Below are 26,440 nucleotides of genomic sequence, written 5' to 3'. Positions count from 1 at the left end.
ATTAAGCTGAAGTTAAAGGGTGCTAAGTAGTAAGAAGAAAACTTGTGAAAGAATAAGTCTCACTGGAAAGACAAATATATAGTAAAGGTAGTGGATTAATTACTTATAAAGCTAGTATGAAGATTAACAGACAAAAGTAGTAAAAGTAACCGATTACAATAGTTAAGGGATACACAAGATGTAAAATGTGGCATAAAATTATAAAATGTTGGGATGGGAGTAAAAATGTTGAGCTTTACAATGTAATCAAACGTAAGTTGTTATGAACTTTAATTAGACTGTTACAGATATGTTGTTGTATGTAAGCCTTATGGTAACCACAAAGCAAAAACCTGTAGTAAATACATAAAGGATAAAGAGGAAGCACTATAAGCACAAAGAGAGCAAGAGAAGAATGAAACATGGAAGAACTACAGAAACACCAGAAAACAATTAACAAAATGTCAAGTACATACCTATCAATAATTACTTTAAATGTAGATAGACTAAATTCTTTAATCTAAAGACATAGAGTGGCTAAAAGGATAAAAATAAATAAAAGCCATTTATATACTGTCTACAAGAGACTCACTGTAGATGTAAGGACACACATAGCTTGAAAGTATTATAAAAGGATAGAAAAAGATAATCTCTGCAACCAGAAACCAAAAGAAAGTTTTCTTGAAAAAAACATAAGCAGTAAGCTCCTTGACATAGGCCTTGGCAATGATTTTTTGGAATGCGACACCAAAAGTTAAAGCAGCAAAAACAAAAATAAACAAGTGGGACTATATCAAATGAAAAAGATTTGCATAGCAAAGGGAAACATCAGCAAAACAAAAAGGTAACCTACTAAATGGGAGAAAATATTTGCAAATCATATATGTCTGATAAGGGGTTAATATCCAAAATGTGTGAAGAACTCATAAAACTCAATAGCAAGAAATTCTAATAAAAGAATAGGAAGATCTGAATAGACATTTTTCTGAAAAAAACATACAGATGGCCAACAGGTACATGAAAGATGCTCAGCATCATTAGTCATCAGGGAAATGCAAATCAAAACCACAGTGAGATGTTACCTCAGACCCGTTAGAATGACTAATATCAAAAAGACAAGAAATAAGTGTTGGTAAGGATGTGGAAAAAAGGGAACCCCTGTGCACCGTTGGTGGGATTGTAAATTGATGCAGCCACTATGAAAACAGTATGGAGTTTCCTCAAAAAAAATGAAAATAGAGCTATCATATGATCCAGCAATTCCACTTCTGTTTATCCAAAAACTAAAACCTAACTCCAAGAGGTATGAGTATATCATGATTTGTAGGAGTCCATGACCAAGAATATGCCAAATAGAATTTTTCCCACACAAATTAAAAGTATGTGGTTTTTTACATTAAAATAGTTAAACTGTATAATATTTCATACATGTGTAATGATGTCTTCCTTGATTTTCTGTGTGGTAGTGTAGACCATTATTTTGCATCACACTTTTTGTATGTAGTAATATACCATTACGATGAGACAGCTTAAGTGCATTTTAGGGACTACTTATCACCATCCTTATCAACTGGCATTTATTAATTTTAGGCACTATAACTAACAGGCATTTACTACTTACATATATGTAAGTGAAACATGTGCACATGTTTTTACATAAATAATGTTGAGGCCTTTTTTTTTTTTTACATCTAAGAAAATAGGAGCTCCTATATAATGGTTTGAAACGTAGTGTCTCGAAAGGAATATAAAACAACTCTGCAGGACAAAGAAATGCCTGCCTTAAGGTTGTTGGATTAAATGATATAATACATACAAAGCACTCAAAAAATGTCCAGGTATATATAGGTATCCTTTAGCTCTGTTTTACCACTTGTCTTGTATGATTTTTGTTTATATTTTTGTACCTTTAAACAATGTTACCTTTAACTTATATAATTAGTTTGTAAATGGTACAGCTAAACATTTAAGATTGACTTGCTAACAAGAATTTTGAGTGAAGCGTTAATGGTCATGTTGAATATGAGGCTTAATTTCCATGTCTTAAAAGCATAATTTAAAAAAACAAAAAGAGTAAGAAAAAGCAAATGATCTCATTTTAATAATGACATTGGAGAGCTTATTAACATTCTCTGTTTCTTGCCCTTTTTGAGTCTTAGTAAATATAATCTGATGCTGAGTTAGGTGTTAATTGACATCATATCTTGCTTGATCAACCTGCAGTTAGTTATGAAGCAGGAAAACGAGATATAAACTAACCAAGATTTTCACTGGCCTGGAATGACCTATGGTTTGTCAGATATCTCTGGCTTTAAAATTACAAATAGATAGCCAGTAAATACTTAATTAGATTAAAAACAATCATTGAGTATCTAGATCTTCTCAGTGAGGAAGGGACTCTAATAATGAAATTCTTTTTCCTTGAAAATTAGAACTGTTGAAAATTGGGTAGGCTACCTCACATTATAGAGCCCTTCCCATCAGAGGACGTGTTCACATTGAGGTAACCCATCATTTAGGAGTCGGGCCATTTCCACATCTGGCAGGAAGTTGAAGTATACAGCTGCAGAACTCATTTCCAATGCTAAGATTTTACAAAATTGAAGAAATTGACAACCTGTTCCAGTATTGTTATTGTTGCTTTTAAATTGAGGCTCTCTTTATTTTCTCACTGACATATAACATGTCCAAGTATAGAATTTTGAATCATGAACACTTTTATTCTTAACGTTGCCTACTATTTGATTCAGGAGGCATAAATAATTTGAGTTGCTATGTGTCTGCAAGATATTTTTTATATTTTTCCACTAAAGAGTATTTTAATGATTTGGCCGTTCTTCCAGAAGGTGAATTATTCTTTTAGTAGAATAATGAAATGAAGAATCAAAATCCAGATGAAATTGGATAGTCATAATCTGAAATCACACTCAGGATTAGTTGTATTTGACAAGCAAATTGATAATTAACTTTGCCAACCTTTCACCTACCACTTCTACCAAAGTAAAAAATTTTGATGTACACTGAAAAAACATCAAAATTCAAATCTCAGAGGGAGAGTAGAATGGTTATTTTATCTCAATAAGCTCATTGTCCTGCTTCAATTTATTTGGTATCAGTTTTTTTAGGCCCATCTGCCAGTGTTGTCATAGGAGCCAGTGGGCAGGCTTTTATTTTTTGGTGGTTTTTTTGCTTTTGTTTGTTTGTTTGTTTTTATGTTTCTTTAAAGTTTCTCATCATTTTAAATATGACCTACTTAATGTCATATTAAGGGTTACAGTGACTCTTAAATCTTGTTCCTCATGCTGAGAATAAAATGGCGAACCAGACAGATATGGTCACTGCTCTGACTGAGGAGACAACAGGTAAATTGGCTATTACATAATTAGGCCATGAGAGGAAAAGGAACAGAGGACACTGATGGGGAATAGGGTGAGGTTGTGACAGGCGAGGGCACGCCTTTAGATAGAGGAGTCATAAGATACCCTTTCAGAAATCATAACATTTAAGTAAGGACTTGAAGGGCAAGAGAAATTCTGTTCTTTTGTAGGTCAAGCAAACGTGTCCAATCCCTGAAAAGCAAAGGAGCTTCATTCACATTTTCTTTCTGTGATGGTTTAAGCCATAAAATGACTGATGTAACTTGTTACCGAAATGGTTATGACTTAATACAATTCATTGAAATTGTCAGCACCCAAAAGCAGTCACCCCTTCACTTTGTAACTTAAACTGTGATCCCTGAACCACTCAGAGCATTGCATTTAGTCTCAATTGAAGTATGACATATCTAATCTAATACTGCTGTAGGGGGATTCCCGGTATGCGTTAGCGCCTTTCCCGTCTCCCTCCTCTTCAGTATTGTTAGGACTGTGTTTGCTGGGCATCTTCTCTTCCCCTCCCCCCACCAGAAGAATGTGGTATTTGGTGTGGGGATAGGGAGGGCACAATCAAGAAAAATACCACTGTCTCCAGACCTCCCCCTTTTCTCTCTACTAAGACTCCCAAGGGTGCCCACCTCCTCCTGCGTCTCTCCCAGTTCAACTTCGTGTGTTCGGGTCACTTCGGGAATGTTGCCAGGACATTCAGCAGTCTGCAAGAACTCAAGTCCCAGGGACCATGATACCCCGCCCACCAGGCCGTCCAGTGCTTTTCCTTCCTTCCTTCACCCTCAGCCTCTCTCTTTGGCTCTCCATCACATGACTTCATCAAGAACCTGCTCTGGTTGATGCTGAAATGGGGGGTGAGGTGGGGAAATTCGCTTGAAGTACTTTGCAGTTCCTCTGACTTCCTCTTCGGTATTTCTTAGCTAGTGGTTCTCCCAAAGACCAACAGTTATGAGGACGGTCTTGGTAGCCAGAACAAGATGTGCCCTTGGCCTGCTGCTGACTGGTAGAGGAGGGTTGGCCTCTTACCCATGACTGGCACCTCTTGAGAAAAACAGAACACCTGATTCCAGTAGTAGTTAAACTTGCTTTGTTTCTCTGGTCGCATTTGAAGTTACTGCCTTACAGTGTACTCTTTTCCCGGCATTAATTAGGGTGGTCGGGCTAAGGGGAGAACACTGGACCTTCAGAATCTCTCTCTGTGCCTTTTTTTTTTTCCCTTGTGGGTAAGATGAGAGTGTTGGTATAGACGATCTCTAAGGTCCCTCTTAGTTCTAGTATATCATGTTTCTATTTTAAACTGTGTAGGAGTTTTGTGTCTTAATGTCTGGTGTACATAATGTTTATATTGGAAATCATCCCAGTATGTGAGCTTGATATATATATGTGGAAACTTGTGGCCCTACTGCTTGATCTGGATTCACTTATTTCAAAGTGCAGGGTTGGATTATAGTTGGAAAACTTTGTACCACCAGTGTCTCTTTACTGCAAGTTCCTGAATGCTATTGAACGCAGCGGTACTGTATACCCTGAGGATGAAACAAGCTAACTAAACCTGAGTTAGTCTCCAGAGAATGATGATCAGATATCAGTGAAAATTGCTGTGAATGACTCGAAGGTGACGTGTTTTTTCACTTTGTCTAAGGTATCAAATTGTGCTGAGATAGCACTGTGCTGTGTAATTCTGAGTTCTGTTGCCCTCTAAACTGGTCTCTCCTTCTTTTGCAGAAGCTATTGTGACAATCTTGGTTACCATCCACTAAGTGCTGCTGATTTTGGAAAGATCATGAAAAATGTCTTTCCAAACATGAAGGCACGTCGTCTGGGCACGAGAGGAAAATCTAAATATCCTTTACCAGAATGGTTTTTAGCAATTTCCTTAAGTACTCATTTATCACCGAATGTCTGCTGTTGTGGTTCCACCAGCAACTATATTTAGAAATAAATTTAAATCATTAAATATAAACAACTCAAAAGTACTTAGTAGAATAATTATAAATGTTACTTTCCCAGCTACTTATCAAACTGCAAGAGAAATAACAAATAGTGGTTATTAGGATTGTGATAGATTTCACATTACTCTGTAGCTGTGATGCGTACTTAATGGTTTGATCTCTTTTTCTTTAACAATCAGAATTACTGAGGTGTGTGACACAGTACAGCAATTGTACATTATCAATAAAAGTGGAGAAAGATGTTAGCTTGTCTTCTTTACTTCCTCTAATGTAGAAACATAAGGATCTCCTTGGCAAAATATACAACACTCAAAAAACTTTCTTGTGGAACTTGTACCGGAAGATTAGTGTTCTCTCTAAAGCATGTTTCAGCCAACCATTTAAAGTCTGTTAAAATTAAAGCCAGGGCATAGAAGAGGTCCCTCTTGTGATGGAGAAATACTTAGGAGCAAACAGGAGTAAGGAAATGAAAATTAAGAATTTATTAAAGTTCTTCCTGTTCTTGGAAGAAGATTGTAAAATGGAGTGTCTCTGTATCATATTGGAAATACTTCATTTCTCTCTGCTGAGCTGTTGGCCTTTTTAACAGTGTGAAAATTCACTGCTATGGAGGAGAGGAGAGACGGGGGAAGATGGAAGGCTGCTTTTCTAAAATGCTTCCAGGTGTTCTCCAACCACTTGTTACATGAACTGTCCCTATTTCCTGAGTACAAGCAGAAATGTCTTGATGTGTCTTTGGCATGTTACAAGCGATAATCCTATGTGTTTCAGTGGAAAAAGAGAAATGAAAAGGTTAAAGCCCTTGTGACACTCTTAAGAGTTGTTTTTGTCCCAGTGCCCTGGGCTAAAGTTTCCCTTCTCTGTGCCAGGTTTCCATCTGGATAGTCCTTTCCTTCTGACCTGTTACTGGTGGCTGGCACGGCTTATTAAAAACATTTATTCATTAAATTTATAACAGATGAGAATAATTTTGTTTCATTTAAGACAGTAACATGCTACAAAGATTATTCTAGTTTCAGAAGAGTAAAAATCCTGAGTTCAGAATCTTAAGGCTTCTCTTACTGAGGAACTCAGAAAGTAGATGTTATTTCATGCTGATTTTATTTTCATTTCGTATATGGTTACTTCTCAAGTGCTAATTATATAAGCAGTTTGGTTAATTTAGAATACGTTAGTCCTTAACTGTTTATTACATATTGCTACAGTGGACTAAGAAAAAAAGCTTTTGTTCATATGCCAACACTGCCCAATCTTGACTTTCACAAAACTGGAGATGGGGTAAGAATTCTGCCTTTTCTTTTTAATAAGTCAAAATGTGTCTTAATATCAACCTTGAAATGCATACTGCTTGGTCTCAATTGGATAAAACCATGGACCAGGACCTCTGCCTTTTACAAAATAAATGAGACAAAAAAATTCAACAGTGGCTGAAAAATGTTAGCATGCGTGACTTACATCAACCTGATTCCTGAAATTGGGTGAGAACAAATACAGGTCTAAGCTTCCTGATTTGTAAATATATCCATAATATATATTGACAATATATATTGTCAGGAGGAAAGGTTAAGCTGTAGAATAATATGTGTATTATAAATGTTTTTAGAAGAGAAAGGCTAGTGACATAGTTTGTTTTATTGATGCCAGAAGAGGCTTTAAAAAGATTCAAAAGATCTGTGAGTATTTACATGTTGTTTGACAACCATTTAAATGTTATGTTCACAGTGCTGCTGTGTACTGGTGGGTATAAGCATAGGCCTTTTATTTGCAAGGCTCTAATATGCTTGCCAACGGATCACTTCATGGTACTTTGACCTGACAGATTTAGATTATATCTTCTCATTTAGAATACATATTTTGAATGTGCTTTGGTTTAATTTCTCTGAACTTTCTTTTAAAAGTTAACTTTTTCATTTTCTTTTGTTTAGTTGGAGGGAGCTGAACCTTCTGGGCAGCTTCAAAATATTGACGAAGAAGTTATCTCTTCTGCCTGCCGTCTTGTGTGTGAGTGGGCCCAGAAAGTGTTAAGCCAGCCATTTGACACGGTCTTAGAATTAGCCCGCTTCCTTGTAAAAAGTCATTATATCGGCACCAAGTCAATGGCAGCTCTAACTGTGATGGCAGCAGCACCACCAGGTACAAAATGATTGGTAACAAGCTAATACTGACAGGGGTGTTACTATATTTGCGTTGGTAGCAAGAGAAGAGTTAAGACAAAGAACTTCTTTGTCTTTTTAGTGTTTGTATGTATGAGTTCACTCTTACTTCACTTAACACTAAATTCATATGGGTTTGTTTAGCCAACAAAAATAGTAATAATAATAATAGGCCTCTCTCTTTGAAGCTTAAAGCTATAGTTATATATATTGCTCTGCTGAAATATGAAACTTTTAAGATTTCCCAGTTTATATTAATCTTTCCATTGATTTAAAATTGGAAGAATATGTGTGTACTTTTAAATATAGTGTATCCAATTTAATAAATATTAGATAAGATTAAATTTTAAAATTACTTGCTAGACCCCTATACCAGAAACTGATGCTTACAAATAAAATGATCTTTGGACAATGCGAGATGGCACCTTAGTCTCACAAAAAAATAAATTGTCTGATCATAAATTCCTCACTGGGCAGGTCCTGGTGGGTAGTCATTGCCAGGTCTGTAACAGTTTTAAGCCAACGCTGTCCACTGTTTTTGTGCATCTATCCTAACACACCTTTGAAATGCCAGCAGTGATACCCCTGGAAGGAGTATTTACCCTCTTGTTAGGGAGCACATAACCTTATTAACTATCCTGTAATCCAGTCCCTGCCTTGCTTTCTCCCACCTCCTTGTCATCTTCCTTGCGCCCCCTCCTTAATTTCAAGTGCGTAAGAGAAGCTGCAAAACTTACTCTCTGGAGCACTTGAGATCATGCTCCCTTGTATATGTCATCACTTTGGCTCAAATAAACTCTTATAAAAATTAAAAAGAAAAAACACTCTGAAGCATTACTATAAAATAGCAAGAGTGATTTTTAATATGCAACTGAGTATTTTCATTCAAATAGGAATTTTTGAAGTGGCAGTTTTAGGAATTGCAAGTATTATTGGGATAAATTACTTCCTCCTAAATTAATACCTATGTACAATATCTGTTTGTTAAAAGTTTTTAAATGTCTCATTTAGATCATACCTTATAAACCTAAAAAAGAGTGAATAAATTGTGTTATTACCCTAGGAAATTATAATTTCTCTGAAAAATGTATTAATGTGAAACTTGTTCTCCAGAGATGATTCTTCTGAATGTTCCATGTAAATATTTTTATATCTACTCTAGATTTACCTCAGCCAGAATTGTAGTCTCTTAAATAACGTCCTTTTTTATCTTAATCATTTTAGTAATTAATCATTTTTCTTCCAGTTTGTACTCATCAGAAGCCTTAGGTTTTGTGTGTGTGGAGGGGGCAGGGGTTGTAATTATTTTGTCCTTTCATTTTATGGTCACTTTGGGACCCACCTCAGCCAAATAACCCTTTACAGGAGTCTTGTCATAATTTTTTCTGTCTAGATGTAAATTGTATGACCTCTATCTGTTTGCTTGTACATGAGCAGGACAATGCTCAGACAGCCGTATCTAGCTAGATTGCTGGCATATGTCACCTCACTTTTCCCCAGCAGTCCCGTGAGGCAGGTGACATTTAATCCCATTGTACAGATCAGGAAACAGACTTGGGGAGGTAAGAAATTTGTCCACGGACAGTAAAGTCGAGGGGCCAGGATTTGAAATCTGATTTATTTACCTCAAAAGCCCAGGTTAACTCCGTTACACCATACTGCCTCCTTATCTTCTGGCAAAATGAGGTTTTAAAACATAGGGGCCCTTCAGCATTTCTGTGCTCTGTTTCTCCTACCCCTACTGACCCCTAGAAGAGCACTTTAAGTTGAGGACTTAGGAGGCATCGTGAGCAAAGAAACAGCTCCGCCTTTCTTTATTCCCAGTGTTCACAAGGTCTCAATGAAAGAACTGTTGAATGAATTGAATGAGTTTTGAAAGCATACGTGTAAATAAAAGTGTTTTTAAACAAAAATATTAAATATGCATATATAAACATGTTTTCCCATTATGGAAGTGGTCAGCCTGGGAAGCTAACTGTGACAATTGTATCATTACTCAAAACATTTTTAGAATCTCTCTTGAAATTTTGTTCTCAGCCATTGCCACATCTTTTTGAATACCTTTTGGTAGTGATTAATCTGCATCCTTTGAAGGTGAATTTGGTTTTTTATAAATCTAGTCTCCATATTAAGAACAGGTTGTGTTACAAATGTTCTTTTGTAAGTCAGCTGCTTGGAACTCATCCCTGCCCAGAAACGCTGGCAAGAGGGATAAGACAGCTTTGAGCCTTTGGCAGAGGCTCTGAGGGGCACAGGTGCCCAGAAGCTGTAGCTGAGGCTAGGGGCCAGGAGGGAGCTCTGCCGTGCAGGCTGGATTTAAAGAGACAAAATAGTACTTAATGGATACAAGAGGGAGTCGGAAGAGGAGTGACTATCGAGGAGTGAGTATGTGAGAGGTGGTTTACAGTCACTGCTCTCCTTCCTGTCTCCCCACCCCAAGTTATTGCTGTTAACCGAACAATGAAACGCAGACATTGGGCTGATGAAAGGAATAGCAAGGTGTACCAGAAGGACGGTGTTGTCCTCTCATTCATTCCCTCCTTCCACTGTTTCTGCCTACTTTCTGATGATCTTATGCAACATCTTAAGTGGGAAATGAGCTTTTGAAAAAATTAATTATACTATATAATCAATATTTCTTACTAAAATTTATCTCTTGCTTGTTTTATCATCCCTCTTTCTCGGTGTTGATCTTACTACCGATGCAAAAAGTTTTCTCGGTGACACTTTTAAAAAATATCTTAACCTCTGTCTCATTAAGAAACTGCTAAATTTCTCGTAGATCATACTGGAATAATTATATAATAGTACCTGTTTTCATGAATTTCTGGTAGAGTTAAATTAAAGGCTTCCCTATATAATTTTTTTCTAAGATATGGATGGTTTCAGCAAATATTTATTGAGTGCCCCTTGTGGGCTAAATAGTAAAATCATGAAAATGGATGAATTTCTAATTAGAGAAGGAGGGAAGGAAATCTCTGATATCTGATAAAACGTAAAACATGCTCTCAGCATAGCTTCTACTCTTCAAAATCTTCATCTGTTACTGTGCATTTAACTGAAACTGTCACCTAAGTTGAACCATATTTTAAGGTGTCAGTTAAAACCATATTGACATGTTTTTTATAAATTGTAAGTCTAATCCTTATGCTTTATAAAGAAATCATGAGTTAAAATTTGCTGATTTGGGTTGCTTTGTCCAGTAGATGGCTACATATGCAAAGAAATATAGTTGTCCCTGCTTTCTCTAAAGGAAAGTGTTTATCTTAGCTCTCCTTCTGGTTTCTTTTCAGGAATTAAAGGAATTACCCAGCCTTCTGCTTTTATACCTACAGCTGAAAGTAATTCCTTTCAGCCACAGATGAAGACTTTGCCATCTCCTATTGATGCTAAACAGCAATTGCAACGGAAGATTCAGAAGAAACAGCAAGAACAGAAACTGCAATCCCCTTTGCCAGGAGAATCCTCAGCAAAAAAATCAGAAGGCACTACAACCAACGGAGTGACGAATCTTTCTAATGGCAATCCTGCGATCCTTTCTCCTCAGCCTATTGGTATCGTTGTGGCAGCTGTCCCTAGTCCCATTCCGGTAATGTTGTTAAACAGTGTTTGTTCATACTGGGATGGTGGGGAATCTCTCATTTAATTAAAAGTGGCACATGAGAAGGAGGCAAGTGAAAGTGTAGATTCAGTTACAAACCGATTTTGTGACCACAGATAGATTCAGCTTCAGTTGGTTGTCTTTTATTCGGGATGTACATTGTTGATTACAAAGTGAGCTATAAAATAAGTGAAAATGCAAAAATCCAAGATATATAAAATATGCACATAACCAGTCAGAGCTTTATGTAAGAGATGAGTCATTTTAAGAGTTGTTTGATCTCTAGCTAAGCCAAGATGATGCAATTGTAAATGTTTTTTGGTTTAATTTTTTTTTTTTTAAACATTCAGCTATAGCGAAATTGTAAGTATATTGATGATGCTTTAACATAGACCTAGTTCTGTTGCTTGCTGCACATAGGACCCTGGGCAAGTCCCTTAGCTACTCTGAGTCTTGTTGTCTTTATCAACAACTAGAAGTTACAGTCTTATCCTTTCCTGTCTCACACAGCTGGGGTTATGATGACAGAGGCTTTTAAATGAGAGTGCATCATGCTAAAACAAAGTGGCATTTTTGTTTTTGTAGATGATATTATTAAGGAGATATTTTATCTTGTTTTTCTTATCATCATCAGTATCATGTTATTAAAACATGGACCATCTGGTAACCACACCCTTGCACTATTCCCCGTAGAGCAAACTTGGAGAGTAGTTTGTCTGAGACCTTACCCACAGTGGCTTAGTTACTAACGCACAAGGTAGACACTTACACAACACTCTCCCTGGGAGCGAGTCACCTTGTTGGCACACTCTGGTAGATAGCTTTATCATTGCATGTTTCTTCAAGATTTTATGTCCTCTTCCTATTATCGCCTTAGAAATCATCTTAATGTTCTTCTTACCTATCATTTTATTTTGTAACTATATTGCACTATGTTGCATTTATTATAATATTGATGTGTCTGGTTATATAGAAACTAGTCTAGAAGAACTCTCGTCTAACATAGGAACTGTCTTATTTTTCCTTTTTAGCATTACATTTATTAAATGCCTTAATACCGTAGATACATGAATTGCTGTTTTTATCTTAGATGTGTCAAATCAGATTTTTTTGTTTTCCCCTTTTTAACAGGTCCAGCGGACCAGGCAGTTGGTAACTTCACCAAGTCCAATGAGTTCTTCCGATGGCAAAGTTCTTCCCCTCAACGTACAGGTGGTCACTCAGCACATGCAGTCTGTGAAACAGGCACCAAAGACTCCTCAGAACGTCCCAGCCAGCCCTGGTGGGGACCGTTCTGCCCGGCACCGCTACCCTCAGATCTTACCTAAACCAGCCAACACCAGTGCACTCACCATCCGCTCCCCCACTACTGTCCTCTTTACTAGCAGCCCCATTAAAACCGCTGTTGTACCCACTTCACACATGAGTTCTCTAAATGTGGTGAAAATGACAGCAATATCCCTCACACCCAGCAATAGTAGTGCCCCTCTTAAACCTTCTGCCTCAGTAAACAGCGCTACAGGAACAACAGAAGAATCACGGACCTTCCCACAGATCAAAAATGGTTCTGTTGTTTCACTTCAGTCTCCTGGCTCCAAAACCAGCGGTGCTGGTGGACCGTCTGCTGTGGAAGTCAAAATGGAGCCGGAAGTGTCATCAGATGAGCCTCCTGTGCAGTGCCAAGAGAACCCTGATGGGACTAAAGCTCCCAAAACAACACCCAGTGCCCTTTTGGGACAGAAAAGTAACACAGATGGAGTAGTGCAAAAACCTTCAAGTGAAGGTGTCACTGAAATAAAAACAGCTAAGGCCTGTGACCAGAGGACCAAATGTAAAAGTCGCTGTAATGAAAATCTACCAGGCACTTCAACAGGCAATAATCAAAGCACTATCACTCTCTCCGTTGCCACTCAGAACTTAACATTCACCAGCACCAGCTCACCATCTAATGGTGACTCAATAAATAAAGACCCTAAGTCATGCACTAAAAGTCCAAGAAAGCGACTGCCTTCTGCATTGCAAGAGTCCCAGGTGCCTCCTGTAAAGAAGCCCATCATGGAGCAGCTCTCCGCGGTTACCATAGAAGGTCAGAAGCCAGGTGGTATAAAGAAGGACCCAAAGGCTCCACATTCAGGGAAAACTGAGAGCTCAACAGCAGGTGCTCAGATTCCTAGCAAGGTGTCAATAAACGTCAGTTCACACACGGTGGCAAACCGACCCTTGAATTCTTCTGCCCTCATTACCAGCGATTCAGCTTCAGAACAGCAAACACCATCATCATCTCCGGATATCAAAGTCAAACTTGAAGGGAGCGTCTTCCTCTTGGACAGCGATTCAAAAACAGATGGCAGCTTTAATCCAAACGAATGGCAACAGGTCACTAAGGATTCTGAGTTTGTGTCTGCCGGCTGTGAGCAACAGCAAGATATCAGTGTTATGACAATTCCTGAGCACCCTGACATCAGTGACTTAGAGAAATCTGTTTGGGAGTTAGAAGGAATGCCGCAGGACACGTATACCCAGCAGCTGCACAGCCAGATGCAGGAGTCTTCTTTGAATCAAATACAAGCACAGTCTTCAGATCAGTTACCTCTACAGTCCGAACTGAAGGAGTTTGAGCCTTCTGTCTCCCAGACGAACGAAAGCTACTTCCCTTTTGATGATGAACTCACACAAGATAGTATCGTGGAAGAGCTGGTGCTTATGGAGCAGCAAATGTCAATGAACAATTCTCATTCTTACGGTAACTGTTTGGGAATGACCCTTCAGAATCAGTCAGTAACCCCAGGAGCTCCAATGTCATCTCACGCCTCCAGCACCCACTTCTATCATCCAATCCATAGCAATGGCACTCCGATCCACACGCCCACGCCCACGCCCACCCCAACCCCAACCCCAACCCCAACCCCAACGTCAGAAATGATTGCTGGGTCTCAGAGTCTGTCACGGGAGAGCCCTTGCTCCAGGCTAGCCCAGACCACACCTGTGGATAGTGCTCTAGGGAGTAGCCGACATACACCAATTGGTACCCCGCATTCTAACTGCAGCAGCAGTGTCCCTCCCAGCCCTGTGGAATGTAGGAATCCATTTGCATTTACCCCTATAAGCTCCAGTATGGCATATCATGATGCCAGCATTGTCTCCAGTAGTCCTGTGAAACCGATGCAGAGACCCATGGCCACACACCCTGACAAAACAAAGCTTGAATGGATGAATAATGGGTATAGTGGGGTGGGTAACTCGTCTGTCTCTGGCCATGGCATCCTCCCAAGCTATCAGGAGCTAGTGGAAGACCGTTTCAGGAAGCCTCATGCTTTTGCTGTGCCTGGGCAGTCGTACCAGGCTCAGTCCCGACATCATGACACTCATTTTGGGCGTTTGACTCCTGTCTCTCCTGTGCAGCATCAAGGTGCCACTGTAAATAACACCAACAAACAGGAGGGTTTTGCAGTCCCCGCCCCTCTCGACAATAAAGGAAATAATTCATCTGCCAGCAGCAACTTCAGATGCCGTAGTGTCAGCCCCGCTGTTCATCGCCAACGTAACCTTAGCGGAAGTACCCTCTATCCAGTATCGAATATCCCCCGATCTAATGTGACCCCCTTTGGAAGTCCGGTGACCCCAGAAGTTCACGTTTTCACCAACGTTCACACCGACTCATGTGCCAACAACATCGCTCAGAGAAGTCAGTCAGTTCCATTGACAGTCATGATGCAGACGGCCTTCCCGAATGCTCTTCAGAAGCAAGCAAACAGTAAGAAAATAACCAACGTTTTGTTGAGCAAACTGGATTCTGACAATGATGACGCAGTGAGAGGTTTGGGCATGAACAACCTACCCTCCAATTACACAGCTCGGATGAATCTCACTCAGATTTTGGAAACTTCCACTGTTTTTCCTAGTGCCAATCAGCATATGATCGACTCCAGCACTTCTGTTTATGAATTCCAAACACCATCTTACCTCACCAAAAGTAATAGCACCGATCAGATCAGTTTTTCTCCTGGAGATAATCAAGCACAATCAGAAATTGAAGAGCAACAATTAGATTTCAATAGCACTGTTAAAGACCTGTTGAGTGGAGATGGCTTGCAAACCAACCAGCAGCTTGTAGGTCAGGTAGCCTCTGACCTCACTACTAGTGCATCAGATTTCTCGAGCGATATCAGGTTGTCCTCTGAGCTCTCAGGCAGCATCAATGATTTGAACACTCTAGACCCAAATCTACTGTTTGATCCAGGTCGTCAGCAGGGACAAGATGATGAAGCTACACTGGAAGAATTAAAGAATGACCCATTGTTTCAACAAATTTGCAGTGAATCCATGAGCTCTATGACTTCATCAGGTTTTGAATGGATAGAAAGCAAGGACCATCCTACTGTTGAAATGTTGGGTTAAATTGTGTTTTATAATATGTAGCACACTGTATCTAAAGACATATGTATTGTATTTGTCTTAATGGAAGTGCCTCCCGCAGCAGAAACACTCACTATTAATTGTGACATTTTAAAAGAGTTTGCTGCAGAAGTGGTTTCTTCTTCAATAGGAAATGGTTAGACTTGCCTCAGTTCTTAAAAAGTTTCTGAAGACAGTAGGCTGTAGAACAAGTATTAGGTTTTGAGTTTTATGATGTTCCCTGTTTTAATCACATCGTTTGCTAGTAAACAATTGACGAACCGGCTTTTACAAGAGCAGTCTAGATCTTTATTTTGTATAAGTTCATTTTCATTCAGTGGTTGAGCTACACAGAATTTAGAGGAAACCATTGATTTTAGGTATAGGCTTTTTTGTTGTTGGCATTATCTTTTAGATATGAAATCATAGCTAAGGTGAATTGTAGACAAGAAGGTCTTCCTTGAAACAGGGATAATATTCAGGTTATTACAAGTGTTTAGGCTTGAAGCATAGAGCTACTGTAGAACGAAAAATCTCTGTAGGACTTTCTGGGACTTCAGTACCATTTGCACCTGCAATGAAGGGCTTCAATAGGAGAAAATTAAATAGGAGTATTAAATATTAATTTAAGGAAAGCAGAAGCTGCATTAAAAGTTTTAAAAGGAAAAACTAGTAGCCATTCATATTTGTGACCTTGCATTAGTCTTCTTTTAAAATGTTGATTTTAATATGGAGCCAACACACACACACACACACACAGTATAAACAACTCCAAACATTGTAATTTAATAGAATAAATTACAAGCATGTTAGAAAAAAATATTTTATGTTTTATTATTTGGTAACTGAGATAGGGGAATTTAGAAAGAAAAGCATTTTCTTAATTTCATCACAATGGCTGCATGCACATATTAAAATTCTATTTAAGATTTATTTTGAAGTTGTTGTATTTATAATATTAAGTTCTCAATTTAGTGACTGACTCCTTCACTCCTCCTAAATATGGTAATACAGTTTGACCATGGGACCTCTTTGGAAAACAAGCAGGAGGGAGATAAAAACAAACTGAACAAAAAACATTTCACCACCTGAGGTCTGAAGCCACAAATCTTTATATCTCTGATAAAACAAAGGGGGATATCAATAGTACTTGAAGAAGAGGAGCATTTTATTACATGCTTAATTTATTTATTGTGATAACCACAATTGCAAAATAAGCACTCAGGATTTGTTTTAAAATGTTTCTCTCTGTGGCTCCCATTTTGTTTTATGAATAATTATTTATGAATTTCACGTTGACACAAATCTTCTCACTAGTTTACAGCTCCATTTAAGCGTTTTCAAGATTACCTTCAGATAGATTTAACAATTGCCATTAAGTTTTTAAAGCTAACATGAAACCATTGCTATACTACCTTGAACCTAGCTAAGCTTTCCTTTACCTCAATTAGTAAGCCAATCAGAAGACTACAGTCAATGAATATTTAACAGTTGTGATGAAGGGTTTAATTTAATAAGGTTTTATTCAATAAATTTGCAAGGTAGGTGATTAACATATTTTGATAAATAATGGTGCTAGGGTTGGCTCAGAGGTTTATATATTGATATGTCCTAGTTATTGGCATTTGTGTGTGTTTGCTGTTATCTTGATTTAATGATCTGTTAGATATTTTTTTCTTGATGCTAGTTATTTCTTCACTGTACATTGAGACACAGCACTACTGCACACCAAAGTATGCAATACCCAAAGGAAACTGTGTGATTTCTCTTAAATGATGGGAGCCTTTCTATATGAGATACTCTGAAAGGGAGATTTTGAGGCCATTCTAATCCCTTGTTTACATTATTAGCTTCCTACTAATATAAAAATAATGGAAATCTTTTTTGATAAAAATATAAAGACTGGAGGATTTTTAACCCCCTGTACAGTATTGCAGCAAACACTTTAAATTTGGTTGAATTCGTCCAGCAAACTTTCTGGGGTTCATATATTGCACTAAATTTGTTGAACCTGTGGTAGGCACATCTCTTAGGATAAATGCAACAATACAGTCCACAGATTAAACTTTTTAAATGTGTTTCATTATGAAAAGACAAAAATGTCATCAAAGTGACAGATAAAATTGTCTTATGTAGCAATGTGCATTGATCTCAATGAGATATTTCTATTTCTTATTCTCTTACATGAGAATATTACAGCAGGAAGAATTAAGTTTAGTTTGCTTCACCATGTTAATACATGATCACAAAATGTGCATGAGTGTTATTGACTTATCTTGTACAGTACTAGGTATTCCTGTAACCACTTTTTTTTTCTTGGCTGTATTGAAACTGGTTCAGTGTTAACCAGGCAAGCATAGTTATTCACAAGTTATTTACTTTTTTATGTTTACTAATTCTGCTTAGTTATTGTTGAATATGTTCTTTTCTCAGATTATTTTCATTGTTTTGATGTTTAAAACGTTTTGCATACTGTTTATCATGATAAGACTTCATGAAGTAAATAATTTTGCATATAATTGCAATAAGCACTGACTTTTGAACTGAAAAGAAGGAAAGTGTTTTTGTGCAGTGCATCTGAGGTTCATATAATAGTCTTGTACTATAATGTGCTTAACTACATCATAAATGGAAAAAACAAGCCCTGTTTCATGTTTTCATTTAGTGCAAAAAGTCAGATTTCCCAGTGTTTTGTTGTCTGTTGTACCTGCTGAAACTACAGTAGTTGAATATTGCAGTAGCATTTCAGTTCTCTTTTTTTATTGAAAGTGCTCAAAAATTGTTTTTTTAAATGTTTTCAAGAACAATTAAAAACATTTTATATTAAACTGACTGGATCTTAAGGTGATTTATGGGATCTATTTTATATAGGCAGCATGCCATTTTATAAACCGACCTGATACCACTCTTTCCCTTTGATCTCATGAAATTCAGGGAAATGGATGAAAATCAGTACAAGGCAGAACAGTGCTGCTGATCAGCCGTCTGCTGCTAACCCAGAAGTATACACAGATAGTACTCGTCAGAGCTCTGCTGTTCACTAGGATTTATTGCTGATGAATGGTCCATGCCACAGAGCTTTTGTGTTGTCCCAAAAAAAAATCTTTTCTTTTGCTTTCACATAATGTTTGCTTTAAAATGTTAGCCTGTGGAGTACCTAGATATGTGTGTTTTAAAGCTTTGAAAAGAAAAATAATCGAAAAAATGGAGAAAATTTTAAACACAGCTGTATCCAAAAAGCAAAATAGGTGAACCGGAAATACAAACTGGTAAGCACACTGAACTTGTAAATCAGAACCTGAGTTGTAGGTTTGGAAGCAGGAAAAAGCCAAAAATTTCAACTCCTACAGAGTAATGACACCAGGGTCTGAGAGGGAGTCCCCCTCACTTTTTTTTTTAAAGCATGTTATTTTTTTCCTAATTTGTTTTAACTCTGAACAGCACACTGTGAAAAAGTGGGAATAGTTCTGTATTTGTCTGGATTTAGAGACACTTGAGCCCCCCACCATCTGCATCTTAGGTTCAATTTTAAATGTTAACATGTCTTCAGACCTCCATAAACTAGAAGCGTTAGTTCCATTCGGTCACTGTCCCACTTCAAATAACGAGCGTGCAGCCAGCCTCACCCCACCAGTGGGACCACCCCATCGCTTCTGGGCTTGGGGGGAAGTCATGCATTATGCTCCAGGGGGAACACGAGGCGGGTGCCCAGCTTGAAACCTGGTCTCCCATTCCCAGGTCTCGTTCTAGCACCTCCGAGCTGCTCCTTGCTCTCTGACCACCATCGAGGCTCCTGGAAGCCATGTGGGAGCCTGAGGAGACTGGCAGTCGCTGTGTCGCCCCCACAAGTCAAGGTGAGGTCACCCTCAGGATAAAATCAGGCTTCCTCTCAGTGGCTCTTGGTTATTGTACACTTGGGGACTGGTCAGACATCTAACAAGCCACACCAGGCTGGGAGAAGGGTGGTTAATGGGGGGCCACTATGTGTGCGGATGGGCTGCAAGTAATTGTGGTTCAACCTATAACCACACCCTGAAGATTCCCTCGCAGTCCTGTTGTGTCCAGTTTCCTCCAGCAGCATATGGACCATCCCCTTGTAAGACTTAAAAGACACCAACTCAAGTGCTGGCAGCACTCTTCATTCTGGTCCTCTGGGAAGAGGTCCTCAACCCAAACTCATTAAGGCATAATGACCCCGTGGGTGTCATGCCTCCACCAATGATCAGATGGTGAAGAAGAGGATGAGAGTGGTTATGAACATCATCTGGTGAGCATAGGATGCTGTGTCAGCCGGTGCAAGTGCCACCACTCCCCTGAGACCAAAAACATAATGTGTCAAAAAGTCCAGCCAATTTTACTCCTTCCCAAGTTGAAGAAGAACAGGTAGAGAGATAGGTGCAACTCTGCCAAGGAAGATGGCAACAAGCTCCAATGATGAAAATGGGCCTAGCAACATGTTTCTGGAAGCTAAACAGTGCCAGGCCCATGTAGAAGATGTTCTCTCCCAGGAAGTATAGCGCCTCAAAGATCTGCTTCTTTCGACTTCTTAATTCCAATACACCAACAACTGCCTGTCAGTGGAATCAATACACCTACAACAATCTGTCGGTCTTCAGATCAGTTACCTCTACAGTCCGAGCAGGTGGCTCTCCTCAGCCACCTCAGCGGCGAGCTCCATGGCTCTGCTGTCCTCGGCCGCTGCCCAACTCCAGAGACCGAGGTCAAGACACGCAGCCCCTGACCCGGCAGCACAGCAGCCGAGACCGCCAGCCCCAGCTCCGTGGCCCCAGGGCCTCCCACGCCTCCTGCGCACGGAGACCAGCCGGCGCTGTCAGTTTCTCCATGGTGGCACCATGGACCTCCCCCGACTGTGAAATCTCACTATTGAAACAGATGCAGCAACAACCCGTGCCTCGGACAATAATTTATATTACAGCCGGGCCCTGAGTCAAACAGCCTCCTTGTCTGTGTATACAGATCTGTGTAGATCTGTGATAGCCCTACTATCACCACAGGATTGGAGCCCCGAGTTTGGACAGCTGGAGGAAGCAGTTACAAAGGAAAGAAGAGGAGAGATTAGGAAGGGAGGAGGTGAAGAGCAGGAAGACTCCCACACAAGATGAACCTCAAACCAAAATTCTGAAGTAGTTGAAAATGAAACCAATCCTAAGAATGACAATCAGTAATCACACAAGACAAAAGGAATGAACTATCTTAATGTTACTTTAAAATAAGTATTAGGATTCTCAATACCAGGAGGAAAAGAAAATTTACTCAAGAGCAGGTGAACAAAGTAAGAACCAGTGGATATAATGATACAGTAAGAAAATCTAGGGAAAAAATGTGTAATACACGAGGTGCTTTTGGCTGCAAGTCAGAGAAAACCTAACACTGGCTATAACCATAAGGACACTTATTTTTAGCTTAAGAATTTTGAAGAGAGCAGGATTCATGTAATGTCTCAATGTTATCAAGAACCAGATTCTGGTTTTCTGTACCATCATCTTCAACTTTGCTTGCCTGTGTCTATTGCCGCATGGTCACAAAATAGCTGCCACAGCTCCAAATATTATAGCTTCATACATCTACATCCCAAACAAAGTGGCAAGTGCAGCTCTCAGCCTTTTATCAGAGAGAAAAAAAAATCCAGAATCTCCCATTAGGCACTCTAACCCCGCCCTCCATCCCCCATTTAGTCTCATTGGACAGAACAAGGTCAAAGGCCCACTCTAAAGCTGATTAGCTTACATTCTTGATTCATCCTTTATAGCTAGAGGGAGGGCCCATTTTCTGCAGCATGTGGTCATCAACTCGTAAAATGAGTTCCATAATCTAGGGAAGATACTAGAGACTTAAAATCTTGTGGGCTCATAGTCTTGTAAAGAACTAATTATACATTCTTTAAGAAGTACCAATTATATATACCTCTATATAGTAGAAAACAGGTAAGAATTCACACTGAGGAGCCAAGAACAGGGTAAAAGAAGATTCTTAGTAAGGACTACATTTAGTAGACTTGACTAGTGTAAACTGTCAACTGGTCCACTGCCTTCCCTCTCTGAGTTGATCAATCAGGCATTGTTACGGATGCAGATTGCCTCAGCACTTGTTACCATAATATTGTAGAAGACCAAAATTTTGATTCTGCTAAATCTGTAAAATAGAGGTTCACTTTGATATGTGTTGCTATAAATGATTTTTTAATTAGAATTACAAACTTGTGGAGGGCATATTTATCTGAAAGTTTAAAAAATAATGTATATGACCAGCCTTGAACTATAATCTGCTTATATGGGTAAAAAGTGAAAAACTAAAATAAAATCTATAGTTTTCAAAATAGATTTTATTTCTAAGTACTAAATTTTGGAGGGAAGAGAAGGTAATTTTATAAATAAAATGTATCATAAGAATGGTATTACTACTATATGTAGAATATTTCCTTGCATTATACACTGTTAAATAATTTGCATATATTCTCATTTCCTCATTGAAACAATTCTGAATATTTTTCAAATGAGAAAATTTTAACTCAGAGATTAACTGGTAGGGTTAAATGAAGATAACAGGAAGAGTGATTAATTTGGTCCTAAAGTCTAGTTCTTAACCATCAAACTATCTACTGTAGTTTGATTTGGTGGCTTCTTTGAAATTTCCACTCTGGTTTAAAAATCATGATTAAGTTTGATTGTTGTGGGGATTTTATTTCTCTTTAGCTCCGGCCCTTATATCTCTTACACTTCTTTTTCATTTTTGTTGCTGTTGGATTTTACGTGTATATTGTAACTTTCCTGTAATTATTTCCTGTAATTTCTTTAGTTCTTTTCCCTCCGTGCCTCCCATGCCCTAACATATTGGAAGTCAAGGGAGAAATAAGATTGAAATACAAAATTTTATTTTACACAGCTTTTCAAGCACATTTTTAGATGTATACCTAGTCATATTTTAAAACCACTTGTAAAATTTAATTAGAAAATAAAAACTAGGTAGTTTGTTGAACAAGTGATAAAGTACCTAAACTATGTCAGTCTCTATGCCAGGTGCTAAAGAAGACAACTGCCATTTTGAAATTTTGCAACGTAATGAGGAAGATGCACAGTGAACAGGATTGCGGGATGCAATGAGGTCTCTGTAGCAGCGACTGCTGTTGGCCGCTAGTAGCGTTCTCCTAGTCTGCACGCAAGACTACATTTACTAGCTTTCCTTGCAGATAAGTGGAGCTACTTACCAAGTCCTCAGCCAAAAGATGGTCATCAAAAGGTTTGTGTGCAACTTTAAGTGTTCTTGCCCTTCTTCCTCTCTGCTGGATGGAAAGCACATGTGATGACCAGAACCCTAGGAGCTCTCTTGGACTTGGAGGTAAAGTCACACACTGAGAATGATGGAGTAACAATACAAAAGGAGCCTGAGGCCCTGATGGCTGTGAAGGAACCTGCCTGCTAGTCCCTACTGCTTCCTCAAGATGTGTTTTACCTGAGAGAAATTTCTTTCTGGTTTAAGTCATAATTACTTTGATTTTTCTGTCACTCAATGCAAATCCAAATTCTAACTCAATGTAGCTTCCAGGAGATTTTAAGCAGTTGTGGGGAATGTTAGATTAGTAGGAGGATCACTGAACCATCATGGATTCCTCATCATGGCAAACTGCATCTCTTTTTCACTGGAATTGATCAATCAGGAGAGGCTCTTAGAAAGAATACCCGGAGTTTAGCATAGCATTTGACTATTGTTTCATAGCTGTCCCAAAAAATAGATTAAGATAAAATTAGGTGGATCATGAGCTGCTTAAACAACTAAAGAGAATTAATGAATCAAATTGAAAGGCAATATAGGCATTCTAGTTATTGGTGTCAGACTTGGGTTTAAATCTCAACTTTGCCAATTACAACCATGATCCCTGGGCAAGTTTTATGAATACTAGTAATGACATCCATCTGGAGAGCATTTTCTTGTGGTAGGCCACATGGTTCCAGCCCATTCATTATTTTTGCCAACATCTTGAATGAAGACAAAAAAATTGGCTATGGCAAATATTGTGGATTGGCTTGCTCAGTTTTGTTCCAGCCTCTTCCCGATATGCAGATCCTGGGAGGCCAAAAACTACTTTTTCTAGACTCCCTCACAGTTTAGGTTCTGGATATGAATTGCATTCCATCTATTTGATGCATTCTTGAAAGATTTGGAGGATGAAAATGAAAAAGGAGCTATATCCTCCTACTCCTTTTACTTGCAAACCAGGTGATAGTAACAGTTTTTCAGCAGCAGTGCTCCGGAGTCCATTCTTGAGATTCCTAGGTTTCAAGGGTCCATGTTCCGGTGCCAGGTTACCTGTTCTGTGAACGGCAATGCAGTCGAGTGGCGGCAGTGATGGTAGCAGCAGCAGCAGCAGCAGCAGCAGCAACTTCCTGGGCTGGCGTCCTGATCTCCAGTGATTCCAGGTATGAATTCATTTCCCTGATGGTCAATCTTCTGGGAGTGATTTCTAGAGGCACAGTCTAAATCTTGTTCGTCCATTTATGTATAAGCACCTAATTGCCTACATTAAGTCTTTTTCTTCTTAAAATGCCTAGAATAAGCGTTTCCTACTCATAACTCAGACTCAGAACATACACCTGGAGGCTGGGAGTCAAGAACATCTACAGCCTAGATCTGGTTCTGTTCTTTCCCCTTTCTGCACTTTATTAAGAATAGTGATTCCTGTCCTAGCTACTTCCCAGAATCTTTGGTGAAGTTCAGTGAGATATGACAATATTTTGTAAACCCTAAGTATACACTATTATGATTGTTATAAATGCCTGCATAAAAGGACGTTATGGAGCAGTGGGACAAGCTTTTCAGCACTTAAATGTGTTTTACTTAAAGCCACATCTGTCAGGAGGTAAAGTAAGAAAGTTATTCAGACAAAGGGCTGAACTTTGAATTAGGGTTATATGGCCATAAACAAATTGCCATTAATAAATTTTAATTTAAGCTAAGCTCTTGTCATCTGAGCATATTTGTGTAACTGATACCTACGTGATTATTTAAATCATCTTGTATTTGGATTTCACATGTTTGAAATACACACACAGTTTAAATTTTCTACACAGACCAACCCCTGGTCAATATGATTACCTAATCTTCCACAATCTTATCTCACCCTCATAACAGTTTTGAAATGGCTGTTTCAAAAATTGCTGGCTATTTTATAATTAGTAAACCCCGTGACACTGTTCCTTTGGTTTCTATAACTTTGTATTCTGATTCACTTCCTACCTCAGACCTCTCGTTCTTGGTCTCTTTCAGGGATCATCAGCTCCCCCTGCCTATTATTTAAATACAGAAATCCTTTCATATTCTGCCATTGGCTTTTTTTATTCTACTGTTCTAAATGTTCAGATTTGACTTTTAGTCTCAAAATCTAAATGTGCAGCGTTGAAATTAATTCTCTCTTTCCTCAGCCTTCTCTTCTTCCTATTATCTGTTGACAACATTGTCATCATTGCAGTCATCCAGTTGAAAGCTCATGTGCCCGTTCCTTCATCTTCTCCTTAACATCAAATGAGTTTCCCACCCATATTTTGAGGTATATATCTCTTTATTTCTTCCTTTCCCTCCCCACCCCACCCTAGTACATGGATTCATTTCTCATTTGAAATACTGAGTTATCTCTCATTTCTCTAATAATTTCTGTACAGTGTCACCATAGAAATCCTTAACTCAAAAGCTTCTGATATTCAGAAGTCAATATTCTACATATATATAAACAAAGCTAGAAGATATAATGCAAGGAATAATACTAGCAACAAAAAAAGGTAAAATATCCAGGCACAAACTTTATAAGAAACATGCAAAACTTATATAAGGAAAACTTTTAATACACTTCTACTGAAAGACACAAGTTAGACCAGAGCAAATCGAATGAGAAACCATGTTCTTACATGGGAAGACTCAACATCATAAAGATACCAATTCTCCCCAAGTTAATTGATAAATTTATAATGATCCCAACAAAAATGTTATTAATTTTTTTCTAGAGCTAGATGAGTTGAGTATACATTTAAAATGAGACCATAAATAATTATAGCCCCCCAAAAATCTGAAAAGAAACGGCTTGAGTGTCTAATCCTAGAAGGTATTAAACATACAATGAGGTTGCATGTCAAAATCCCTATAAGTCAAACAACGAATGACAAGGTAGGAAGAGATATATGTAACCCATATCCCATAGAAAGGGGTAATAATCCTAATAAGGAAAGAACTCCTAAAAATGGGGAAAGGGAGAAAGCCAATAGAAAGTGGACAAAAGATGAAGAGACAGTTCACAGGAAAAAAAAAATGATACTTAAACGTGAAAAAAAATGTGCAACCTGACTCATAATAAGAGAAATACAAATTAAAACTATACCACTTCTCACCTATCAGGTTGGCAAAAAAAAAATCTAAGTTTGACAACATCCTCTTTTGGAAACATTGTGAGGGCACAGTCATTTGATATTATTTTCTTGCAGATTTCTTAAAGAATCTACTGTAAAACAAACTTCAGATGTCCAAATAACTAGAGAGATGTTGACCCAAGGGCTGGTGGTGAGCATTAAACATCTATTGTCTTGTAAAAAACCAAGACTCTAGTAGGGTTAAAGAGGAGAGCATATGCTATGTGTTGGATATATGCTCTGAAAACATAGATAAAATACAACTATAGACAATGGAGAGAGTATATACAAACAATTTTAAACTTTTCAATAATATCGGTGGTGGCCGAATGGGTGGATTTACTGAGACTGTTGTGTGTATAAGACAATGCAAGAGTAACTGTGATGTTCTAATTCTGTGGTTCTCTGGTTCTTGCTTTTCCTGTGTGTACCTTGTTTAGAACATGATTCAAAAAACCAGCAGAGATAATTAGAGAAGTTTGAATATGGACTGGGTATTAGTCAATCTCAAGGAATCATTAGGTATGATAATGCATTTTGTTTGTAAGAAAATTGTCCATGCTTT

General features: G+C 38.4%; 1 protein-coding gene across 4 annotated transcripts in view; it reads left to right on the top strand.

The window, feature by feature from the left end:
* The window catches only part of RFX7 (regulatory factor X7), a 122,610-nt gene extending 104,319 nt beyond the window's left edge, over nucleotides 1-18,291 (top strand). For all 4 annotated transcript variants that reach the window (XM_019665378.1, XM_019665387.1, XM_019665368.1 and 1 more), the window contains exons 6-10: nucleotides 5,088-5,204; nucleotides 6,508-6,592; nucleotides 7,240-7,447; nucleotides 10,761-11,056; nucleotides 12,200-18,291. In XM_019665378.1, coding sequence (XP_019520923.1) covers nucleotides 5,088-5,204; nucleotides 6,508-6,592; nucleotides 7,240-7,447; nucleotides 10,761-11,056; nucleotides 12,200-15,466 — 3,973 coding nt within the window. In that variant the 3' untranslated portion in view covers nucleotides 15,467-18,291. The remainder of the gene's footprint in view (nucleotides 1-5,087; nucleotides 5,205-6,507; nucleotides 6,593-7,239; nucleotides 7,448-10,760; nucleotides 11,057-12,199) is intronic.
* Nucleotides 18,292-26,440: the final 8,149 nt, after the last annotated feature.

Source organism: Hipposideros armiger, unplaced genomic scaffold, assembly GCF_001890085.2.
Source record: "Hipposideros armiger isolate ML-2016 unplaced genomic scaffold, ASM189008v1 scaffold_12, whole genome shotgun sequence".
NCBI classification, from domain to species: domain Eukaryota; kingdom Metazoa; phylum Chordata; class Mammalia; order Chiroptera; family Hipposideridae; genus Hipposideros; species Hipposideros armiger.
This window is presented reverse-complemented; position numbering and strand designations above follow the sequence as displayed.